The 12,313-nt window shown below is 37.9% G+C and overlaps 1 protein-coding gene across 3 annotated transcripts in view; it reads right to left on the reverse strand.

The window, feature by feature from the left end:
* Mkln1 (muskelin 1) overlaps positions 1-12,313 on the reverse strand; it is a 141,234-nt gene that overhangs the window by 92,914 nt on the left and 36,007 nt on the right. For all 3 annotated transcript variants that reach the window (XM_006979423.4, XM_042273007.2, XM_076565979.1), the window contains one exon: positions 9,374-9,443. In XM_006979423.4, the coding sequence (XP_006979485.1) occupies positions 9,374-9,443 (70 nt within the window). The remainder of the gene's footprint in view (positions 1-9,373; positions 9,444-12,313) is intronic.

Consider the following 12,313-nt stretch of genomic DNA (forward strand, 5'->3'; position numbering starts at 1 on the left):
TATAGAATCTGATCATCTTCAAAACTTTCCTATTCGTATGCCTTTTGTTTCTCCTGTCTTACCCTCTAGCTAAGAATTCCAGTACTATATTGACTAAGCAGTGAAAATGGACGCCTTTATCTTGTTCCTTAATTTTAGTGGAAATGTTTTGAGTTCTGGCCCATTTAGTATAAAGTTGGCTATAGGTCTGTTGTACACAGCCTTCAAACACTGAGATGTGTTCCTTCTATTCTCAGTTCCTCTGGGGTTTTTAATAAAACATTTATGCGTGTTTTGCCTGCATGCATATGTGTGCACTAAAGTGTGCCTGGTGCCAATGAAAGCCAGAAGAGGGTGATGGACCCCCTAGAACTGGAATTACAGAAGGCTGTGAATTGCGACATGGGTGCTGGGAATTGAGCCCAGATCCTCTGTAAGTGCAGCTAATGCTCTTAACTGTTGAGCTATCTATCTATCCAGCTCTCACTTCAGGATTTTGATCATGAAAAGATGAGATGATCATGTGATTTTTGTCACTGAGTCCATTCATATAACGTATTACATACATTGATTTCTATATGCTGAACCCTCCCAGCATCGCTGGACTAAAGTCAACCTGATCATCATGATGATCTTTGTTATGTGCACCTATATTCAGTTTGTGAGTACTTTGCTGAAAAATTTTGCAGTTATATGCATTAGGGAGACTGATCTAATTGTGTGTGTTTATATGATTTTGATATCAGAGTAATAATGCCTTTAATAAAGAGTTTGGTAGTGTTTCTTCATTTCCTACTTCATGAAAGAGTTTCATAAGAATTACTTTCAGTTCTTTGGTGGTCTGGTAAAAAGTCACCAGTGAATCCAACTGGGACTGTACTTTTTACTCAGATTTTATTATTATTATTATTATTACTACTTTAATCTCACTGCTTGTTACAAAAGTGTTTAAATTATTTCATCATAGTTCAATTTTGGTAGGTTATATGAATCTAGAAATGCATCATTCTTTTTAGATTTTCCAATTTAGTAGAAAACACACAGTACACACACACACACACACACGTTGGTTCTGAAATGGGATCTCACTATGTAGACCAGGCTGGTCTTGGACTTAGAGATCTGCCTGCCTCTGCCTCCCACTGAGTACTGGGTTAAAGGCATATGTTATAACACCCAGTGAGCATATATTTTTAAAGTATTCCTTTCCATTCTCCAATTTTATTAATTTGGGATATCTTTTCTGGTCATTTTGTCCGAGTTTAGATCTTGTTTATCCTTTCAAAAACCAACTCTCTGTTTCTGTAAATTTTTTTTGTTTTTTGTTTCTTATTAGTTTCTTCCCTGAACTTTGTTTGTTTGTTTTTTTATTTGTTTGGAGACAGGGTTTCTCTGTGTAGCTTTGGAGCCTGTCTTAGAACTCACTTGGTAGCCCAGGCTGGCCTTGAACTCACAGAGATCCACCTGCCTCTGCCTCCCGAGCGCTGGGATTAAAGGCGTGTGCCATCTATGCCTGGTATTTGCCTTTTTTTAGAAGCTTAAAAAAAAAAAAAGAAAAGAAAGAAAAAAAAGGTGTCAGGTGACCTCCTCTATCGTTTTCCACCTTATTGTTCTGAGGCAAGGTCACAATTGATGTGCACACAGGACCATCAGTGAGTGCCGAAATCTGAACTCAGGGCTTCAAGCTTGCACAACAAGTACTCTTACCTCCTGAGCCATGTGTCCATGTTCTTTCGTTGTTGTTTTTCCGAGACAGGGTTTCTCTGTGTAGCTTTGCGCCTTTCCTGGAACTCACTTGGTAGCCCAGGCTGGCCTCAAACTCACAGAGATCCGCCTGGCTCTGCCTCCCGAGTGCTGGGATTAAAGGCGTGCGCCACCACCGCCTGGCTGTGTCCATGTTCTTAAGCATTTCTTTTTATCTACTGATTTTGGGGTGTACTGGCTGGTTTTGCATGTCAACTTGACACAAGCTAGATAGATTTGTTAGAGAGGAAAGAGCTTAGTTGAGGAAATGCCTTGATGAGATCCAGCTAAGACATTTTCTCAATTAGTGATCAATGGGGGAGGGCCCAGCCTATGGTAGGTGGCGTCATCCCTGGGCTGGTGGTCCTGGGTTCTATAGAAAGTGGCCTGAGCAAGCCAGGGGGAGCAAACCAGTAAGCAGCACCCCTCCATGGCCTCTGCTTCTGCCTCCAGGTTCCTGCCCTGCTTGAGTTCTTGTCCTGACTTCCTCCAATGATAAGACTATTACCTAGAAGTGTAAGCCAAATAAACCCTTTCCTCCCCAACTTGCTTTTTGGTCATGGTGTTTTGTAGCAGCAATAGAAACCCTGACTAAGACAGGGGAGTTAGTTTGTTTTTATTTTTCTACAACTCCAAGATGTAGCATTAAATTAGGAGGTCTTTCTGATTTCTTAATGTAGGCATTAAGAGTTCCAATCTTCTTTCTTAGGACGATTTTCATTCTATCCCATTGACTTTGGTACATTGTGTTTCATTTTCTTTTGATTTTGAAACTGTTTTTATTTCTTTTTGGTAATGTGTTGTTAGACCTCCATATGTTTGTATATGTTCTATAGTCGTTCTAACTGTTGTTTTGTTGTTTTATTCACTGTCATCAGATAGAATACAAGGACATATTTCTATTTTCCCATAATTGTTCAGATTTCTTCTATGTCCTAATAGAAACTTTTAGACAAAGTTCCATGGGCTGCTGAGAAGAATATATATTCTGCAGTTTTAGGAGAGAATGTTCTGTAGATATCTGTTAAGTCCTTTTGATCTATGATATCATAATACAGATGCTTTACTTTACTTTTTGACATGAACTCAAAATTGATAGAGTGGCTGGGCAGTGGTGGCGTACACCTTTAATCCCAGCAGTCAGGAGGCAGAGGGAGGCAGGCAGATCTCTGTGAGTTCAAGGCCAGCCTGGTCTTCAAAGCCAGAGCTCACAGAGAAACTCTGTCTCGAAAAACCATAAAAAAAAGTTGATAGTGGAGGGTAATGAATCACCCACTACTACTGTGTTGGGGTCAAGCTGTGTCTTCGTACCTAACAAAGTGTGATTTATGAAACTGGGTGCACCCATGTTCAGTGCATATGTCTAAATGTTTAAAACTGTAATGTTTCTTGTTGGATAGATCTCCAACAATAGAAAAGTTTGCAGGTTTTCTCATTTTTTATTAGTTCTTTGAGAATTTTGTACAATGTATTTTTTATCCTAGACCCATCCTTAGCTACCCAAATCGTATCTTCTTTTTAAAAACTTATGCAATAGAAAATGCTGCATATATACTCTAGGATGTGTGGCCTTTACTAGAGGATGGTCCACCTACCATGGGCCACAACCTTAGAGAAAAATGACTGCTCCTCTCCCAGCAGCTATCAACTGCCAATAGCTCCTTAGTTACAAGTGGGACTCCATGCCCACCTCCATCTCCATGTGGTAACTGGTCTGGCCAGAGCCTAACAGGTCTTTTGAAATCTGTTATAACGGCTGTGAGCTCCTATGTGCAACTTCCCTGTTGTGCCCAGAAACTGTTTTCTTTTAGTTACCCACCGCCTCTGGCTCTTAAAATCTTTCTGTCCCCTCTTCCCAAATGATTCCTGAGCCTTGAGAGAAGGGGTGTTCCACAGATGTTCCATTCAGGGCTGAACATTTTTCAATCTCTTACTCTCTGCACCTTGACCACCTTGGGTCTCTGGGTTTATCACCACTGAGTATAAGAAGCATCTTCTCTGATGAGAGAAGTCATCAGGAGTCAATGTAACACTATGTCCATTTAGCAGAGTAATAGCAATAGAGTCTCTCCTTGGGTCTATAACCTATCTAGCCAAAGGATAATGATGCCATACCTGTGGAGCAGGCCTTAAACCCAATCAGAAATCTTTCTTTCTAAGGATTACTCTCATGACATTTGGGCCACTACTGTACCAGCAGGCATGTCTTGTAGTACAGAAGAAAGCTTTACCTCTTCAGATTAGGTTAGCTTTTTCTCACTGGTGGCCATTATGCTGGGGGTGTAACTTGGGGGTTGCAAATGGTACTGGTTTTTCATGTTACCTATTGGTTTTGCACTGGAACTTACCCATTAGGAATTTGTTGGTTGTTACTGATGATTTAAGGTTACTTTTCATTTTTCAATGTACTCTCTGAAGTTTGGGAAAGGACTAGGTGGCAGCATGGTTGAGGTGTCACTTTCCTCTGTTAAAATATTGTTCAAGGTATCCAATCTATGCTCAGTCCTCTTCTGAAGTAACAACCAACTACAACAGCAGACACTCCCCAGGGGTAGACTCCATTTGGCAGCTCTTACATTCCCTTCCTAGTTCTCAGAAAGCTGTCTTAAGCTGGCACTTTCTCTAGGAGTCGCCTTCCTACGTGCTCTGTATCTGAGGACTATTTTGGATCAGTACCTGGGTCTGAATCTTGTTTTGGCTCTGCCTCTGCCTCTGGATGCAGATCAGTGTCTAGTTCTGCTTTGGTGATATCCAGAAGTCTCTGTTAAGTGGGGGCCTAACTTTTGGAATGAGTTTCTGCCATTCCTGCACTGAATGAGTATTTGGTTCAGTGTTCAGTGTTCCCTTACCTTAGCTGGTCTTGGTTCAGCTAGGAGTATGCAAATTTAGTCATGGAGATAAGTGGTACCAATTTATGGGTGAAGTACCTGAGGTAACCCCAGTTCCAGGAGATATCATACAGTCTCTGAGCTCACAGGTGTGTTTCCAAGATTAATCTTAAAGTAATTACTTTGACTCAAATAAGCCAAACAAAGACACACATTATGCTGTTTATATAACATTCTGGCATGTTGGTTCATGTCTGTAATTCTAGCACTTGGGAGACTGAAGCAGTAGTATTAAGTTGAAGACCAACCTGAGCTACATAATGAGTTCCAAACCAACATAATCTATACACCAGACCCTGTTTCAAAAAAAAGAAAGAAAAGAGGGAGGAAGGAAGGAAGGAAGGAAGGAAGGAAGGAAGGAAGGAAGGAAGGAAGGAAGGAAGGAAGGAAGGAAGGAAGGAAGGGCGAGAACAGGATAAAATGAAAACTTTAAAAACTAAAAATGCAATGTACAGTGAAAGAACATAGATCAGTGTATGTCTAGAAACAGATGAGGTGAGTGGATTAAAAATGGTACAAGGGAAACTTCTGGAGGTAACAGATATGTTTATATCTTAAATATATCTTAAGTATACACTTATACTTAAGGGTATACAATAAAACTTACTAAAATGTACACTAAAAATACACCCAAAATACAAAATAACAGTAACTATTAAAAGATGAAAAAAAAGACAATGCTAAGAAAATGAATTGGCAAGTGACAGATAAAAAGAAACCTGAAAAAGGATTCATGTACAAGATATATAAACAACCTCCAGAGCTCAATGCTCAAGGAGAAAACAATATTCTTTTTTTTTAATGGGTAAAATAATTCATTAAAAAACTAAACAGGGCCCCTTTGATAAAAGGGGAGGTGTGACTCAGTGTTAGAAGACTTGCCTAGCATATGTGAGGCCCTGGAGTCAATCCCTAGGACCCTCCCTGATCTCCCCCAAAAAATCCTAAATAAACAGCTAATAAGTGAATGGAGGGAAATTAACATCACCACGAATTATAAATTAAAAATACTTCATACCAACAACAATTACTAAGCTTAAATGTGTGTCAGCACACTGTATGAGTCTGTAAAGCAACAACTTTAATAATTTCACATAAAATATCCCTGACTTAGAACTACTTAGTTATATATTTAAATATTTGTTCAAAATAAATGAAAACATGAATTATCCTTTAATCTTAGAGAGGAATATTACGTAAGATTTATTCATAATTACTCAAAACTGAAAAAAACCCACATGTACATAAAAAGGAGAATAAACAAATTGTTGTACACACACATGATAAAACAGCATCATCTAATATAAAGGGACGCTAAAGCACACGACAACACAGATAACTAGTAAAAGTTTTCCAAGCAGAAAAACCGCGTACTAAGGTCCATCTAAGAGCACACGCATTCGTGCTCGCGCTTGCTCTGAGTGCACTCACAGACTTTTCAGGACTGGTGAGACTAAGCAATGGCAAAGATCCTACCAGTGCTTCCCTCTGGGTGGATGGTGGGACAATTAGAGATTCTCTGATAAAAAGCAGAATGGAGCTAACTAAAGTCATGGAAATATTTTATAGGTTGACAAGGTTATAAATTATATTGGCATATGCATTGCTCAAACTGAGTATGCTATACACTAAGGCCTACGCATTTTACTAGTTGCAAATTATAGCCATTAAAACTGTATTATAGTCAAGGCATAGTGGCGCACACTCAGGACTCTGAACAACAGGTGAATTGCAAATTTCAGACCAGGCTGGCTACTTAATTCTGAGGCCAGCCTGGACTACATGATAAAAACCTTGTCTCAAAAAACACAAAGGAAAGAAATATATACATAGAATGATATTATACAATATACACAATGGCCCTTTCACAAACTTACATCTCCTTCCTTCCTTGGCAAATGCTATTATAGTCATGTCATGGTTCATCAAACTGAAGAAGAATCTGAGTTTGTGTGTAAGCTAAAACATTCCCCGCTATACATCTCCATCCCAGCAGCAGTGCGTAATCACTATGGTTTTTTGATCAGAAGAGGTTATATAAGAGGGGGGGGGAGGGGAGAGAGAGAAGGAGGGAGGGGGAGAAGGGAGGGAGAGGGGAAGGGAGAGAGAAAAAGAAAGAAGAAGAAGAAGAAGAAGAAGAGGAGGAGGAGGAGGAGGAGGAGGAGGAGGAGGAGGAGGAGGAGGAGGAGGAGCCGGGCAGTGGTGGCGCACGCCTTTAATCCCAGCACTCGGGAGGCAGAGCCAGGCGGATCTCTGTGAGTTCGAGGCCAGCCTGGGCTACCAAGTGAGTCCCAGGAAAGGCGCAAAAGCTACACAGAGAAACCCTGTCTCGAAAAACCAAAAAAAAAAAAAAAAAAAAAAGAAGAAGAAGAAGAAGAAAAGCTAGCTGTTTGTTAATATACTTCAGTTACCTTCAGGCCTCCAAAGTAAATAGCAATATTCAATAATCATACATTTCCTTAAAACTACTTTGAAAGGAACATAAAATTGCAGTAGAAATGTTATAAAGTAATCTTAAAGCAATTAAGACACCTGTAACTGCATCTACATTTTAAACAGCCCCAGAGTATTCATAAGTCCTCTCAAAAAACATATTTTCTATGGAAGCATTAACAAAAACTATAAAATGTATTTGATTTGATTTGAAAAAAAAGTAAAATACTATCCTAAAGCATTGATAGGCTTTCATTCATGCTATACTTAATCTTTATAGATGATTCAGAATCAACTTGAAGTTTATCTTTAATGGAAAGACTGGTCAAATGGATTTGTTATTATGATTATCATTTATAGACGTTTCAGTTGCTTCTTTCACAAGTCAACTAGATTATGTCTTAAAATTTCCTATTCCTTCCAAGTATCTTTTCATTATCTAAATATGATTGGCTGTAATTTCAGGGTCATTTAGTACTTTGAATTCCACATCTAAAGTTTTTGCAGGTTTCTACTACTTTTTACTTACAGGTACAGGATTTCTGGCTCTTGCCGAGTACATACCACTCACTTTCCTTCAGTAGATTTGTGGAGACTACTTGAGGCCTAGGCATTAAGAGAACCAGCCCCAGAGACCCCATGTCTCCCTAAAGCACTGGCCAAACATTGTCACTTGTAACCACACTCTCTAACTTCTGGAGGTTCTGGAAATTTAGTCATGCCAAATATGAACAAGACCACCACTCCACCATGAGCTCTCACAGATGGGATTTCTTCATCTTGTCCTGTGCAGTAGTTCTGCAGCTTCTCCTACTGTCCCCAGAGCCAAGGATTTCTTCTGTCTCATGCTTATCCTCAGTCTGAGTTATGTTAGGGTCCTAGCTTTCATAAACCTTAAGCACACATGCAGTCAATAACAAGCTTTATAGCCAACAACCACGAAGAGCACAAAACTTCTCGCTATTTATCTATACACCAAAATTGTGCCTATTCTATACAATAAATAAAACTAGATTGCTCATGTCCTTTGAGATTGGCCACAAGGAATCTCAGATTTGAGACATAATTACAACTAAGACAAATTGATTACATGTTATTAATTTCAAAATTAAATTAATCTTAATAATTACAAAAGATATAGGTTACTTCTATCCTATGGACTCAATAGATGGAATGTTAACTGAATCAGCATTTTTTTTTAATTCATCAAGAACAGAGAAAATATTTCACAGCTCTACTACCAATACCTAACTTGATAACTCTTGAGTACTTACTAAATAATTTTTTAATGAATGAGAAAGAAATATATTAAAAATATTAAATGCTACTACCTTTAAAATATAGTTGAATGGGAACTTCATAGTAAAATTTATTATCATAATTTCAGTAATAATGTCAAAGTAAAAAAAAAATACAATCTTTGGTCTAAGAACATAATATAGTGGTAGTGTTTCAAATGACCCAAATAGGTACAGCAACAAAACTAAGCTCCCATGAATTCTACTACATTAAGTTTACCCACCTACTTTATCACACCTTCAAGGATATAGGCACTATAAATGTACCTATTACACCCGAAGCATTATACACTGAAAGTGTATAATGAAATAATGATCCTTTTTAACGATAGCACTACTTAGCAAGGAAAAAAAGCATGGCTCATGGCCATAACACCTTCTAAGTATGCTATTTTAACACAGCAAACTCAGCCAGCGAGATGGCTTAGAAGGTAAAGGTGTTTGCAAAAGCCATGTGATAGAAGGAGAGAACGGACTCCCATAATTCCTCCTCACATCTCCACATGCACATATGCACTCACATTCAACACACGCATACATAAATAAATAAATGAGAAATGTAAGTTTTAAAAGATTACAAGGATAATAATGTAATGAACTATGCTGACTTTTCTCAAAGGCCCCTCAGTCAAAGTTCAGCTTACTACCATTTCCTTACACATCTGCAGAATGATTTGAATGTAACATAACTTTGGCTCAGATTAAAACAAATACAAGCACTCTAGTCAGTTCTCTAACATTTTCCTCATAAGATTTTTTTTAAAAGAACAAAACAAAAACAGCTTAATTCTGCATCCTTAATAATACATAAAAATAAATCAGAATTTAAATTTTCAAAAGTGTCTCATCAAATCCCACATTGTTTAACCTATAAAATAAAAATTAACAGACCAAAAAGAAAATGTAGCTCATCATCACAAAGACAAAAATCAACAAACTCTGAATGGGTTCTAGCAGATAACTGATACCAAGTGAGCAAGTGCCCTTCTAGTCTGACTTTTAAGCAGTCTCAGGTGCTGCATGTAATCTTACCTGGGGAGGATAGTTGCTCTCAGAAGACCATCTGGAAGATTGATCATTTGGTTTATCCACTAAAATGTTCCTGGAATAAAGAAAAGAACAAAGAAGTGAGTGATGAAAATAGTAAGTGAAAATCAATGGGCAAAACCAGGAAGAATCCACCATTATAAAACTACTGAAACTAACACAGTTATACAATGTTTGCAGTTTGAAAGAGTACAGCATATAAACCATAAAAAGAAATACTGGGGGCTAGAGAGATGGCTCGGCTTAGGTTAAGAGCACTGGCTGCTCTTCCAGAGGTCTTGAAGTCAATTCCCAGCAACTGCATGTGAACACAACCATCTACAGTGGGAATCTGATGCCCTCTTCTGGCACAAAGCTGATGGAGCACTCATATATGTTTTTAATTTAAAAAAAAAAAAAAAAAAGGTAGTACAGAAAGAATACTGGGCCAAGAAAGAGTCAACCTAGAAGTATAAAAGAGGCTGGAAAGGAATAGAAACAAAATAAAGACTGTATTATGAGGCTATAACAAGAAGTATAAAATAATACCCAGAGTCCATACCACTAAAAATAACCCTAATACAACCACAAGAAAAACATCTCACAAACCCAAACTGAGAAACTGAATAAAATACATGACTAGCATTCTTCCAAACACTGAGTGAAAAATAAGCAAGGATGGAGAGATGGCTCGGTGATTGAAAGAACTTGTTCTTGCAGAGGACCAGTGTTCAATTGTCAGCATCCACATGGAGGCTCACAACCATCCATGACCCCAGCTCAGGGGATCTCACATGCTCTTCTGACCTCCACAGGCACTAGACACACATGTAGTACACAGACATACATGTGAACAAAACACAACACACAAAAAACAAAATAAATAAATCTTTAAAACTTTAGAAAGCAACAAACAGCCGGGCGTTGGTGGCGCACGCCTTTAATCCCAGCACTCGGGAGGCAGAGCCAGGTGGATCTCTGTGAGTTCGAGGCCAGCCTGGGCTACCAAGTGAGCTCCAGGAAAGGCGCAAAGCTACACAGAGAAACCCTGTCTCGAAAAACCAAAAAAAAAAAAAAAAAAGAAAGCAACAAACAAACAAAAACACCAAAAAAGACTGGAGACACTGTCACTTATCAGGAAGAGAAAGGAAACAAGGCAACTAAATGTAATGCTGCTTCTTGGATGAGACCCTGGATGAGTAAGAAACGCTTCTGGGGAAAGTAGTGAGATCTAAATACAATGTCAAGTTTAGTTAGTAGTAACATACCAATGTTTGTATCTTTGTTGGGACAAATTGATCATGGAAATAATAAATGTTAGCAGTAGGAGAAACTGCTTAAGGAAAATAATCTTTGCAGCTTTTCTGCAGTCTGTAATTATTCTAAAAATAAAAAGTATATTTTTAGAATATTAGCTGTATACCTAGCAGAGAAAAGAGCTTAATAAATGAGCAAATGAATTATATATTTATACTACCACAAATAATAGATTTATTATAACAAGTGAATAACTTAAAAAAAAAAAAAAAAAAAAACAGGGGTTTTTTGAAACAGGGTTTCTCTGCGTAGCTTTGCGCCTTTCCTGGAACTCACTCTGTAGCCGAAGCTGGCCTCAAACTCACAGAGATTCGCCTGCCTCTGCCTCCCGAGTGCTGGGATTAAAGGCGTATGCCACCACCACCCGGCTTAAAAAAAGACTTATTTTTATCTGATATGTCTGGGTGTTTGCGTGCGTATATGTATGCACACCATGTGTGTATCTGGTGCTCACAGAGGGCAGAAAAGAACATCCAAGCCACAGAACTAGAGTTACAGATGGTTGTTAGCTACCATATGGGTGCTGAGAACTGAACCCAGGACCACTAAAAAGAAACAAGTGTTCTTTAACCACGGATCCATTTCTCCAGTCCCATGAGAACTACCTTCATATACATATTCTATGAATGTAAAAAAGAATTCAAACTAAATTAAGAGGCAATCAATTAGAACAGATACAGAAAACATAAAATACAAAAGGTAAATAAAAATCTAAATATTTAAATTACTTAAATATAAATAATCACATAACAACAGGCAAAAACCCAAACACATAAAATCAGTATTAACCAAATACTGAGGATTCAAAGGCATGCATCTGTCTTTAAAATCTGAGGCCACATCATCAAAAACATATATTTCTGAATTAAAACATCAACTAAAGCTTTGCAAAATGATACTCTGTTTTGCAGTAGCTATGCAAATTAATAGAACTTTTCATGACACAATTCTAGCACACTATATCAAAATCAATTCAAACATGTTAGCTATGAAATGAAAACGACAAGAACTACAGCCATGGTGCTATGGTATCTAAGTCTTCTGACTGCTTTCTATTGTAAACTATCTTCTTTAAAAGTATTGATTTAGGGCTGGAGAGATGGCTCAGAGGTTAAGAGCACCGACTGCTCTTCCAGAGGTCCTGAGTTCAATTCCCAGCAACCACATGGTGGCTCACAACCATCTGTAATGAGATCTGGCACCCTCCTCTGTATACATAATAAATAAATCTTTAAAAAAAAAAAAAGTATTGATTTAGAAACTGAACACAGAAAAATGGATTGGCCCGAATATATATATCTAAATAAGGATTTAAATCCACGGAATCTGACTACACAGGGTATTTAATCACATACTACAAATTCAAAGAATTATTCCACTTCTCGGAACTTAACCTACAAAACAATCTAGAAGGTATTAATTAATCATCCACGTGCATCATAGCACAATTTAACAGCAATTTGTAAGAAGCCTAACAACCGAGATTAGGAAAAATATGACATGTTTATGTTACGCAACACCAAGTAACCACTATATACACAAAACCCTAACTTTAATCAATCATTGGAAATTGTTCACTACACAGCAGTAAGTAAAGGGCAACACTGTTTATACATGTAAGAAATCAAG

Source organism: Peromyscus maniculatus, chromosome 3 (genome assembly GCF_049852395.1).
Source record: "Peromyscus maniculatus bairdii isolate BWxNUB_F1_BW_parent chromosome 3, HU_Pman_BW_mat_3.1, whole genome shotgun sequence".
Taxonomy (NCBI): domain Eukaryota; kingdom Metazoa; phylum Chordata; class Mammalia; order Rodentia; family Cricetidae; genus Peromyscus; species Peromyscus maniculatus.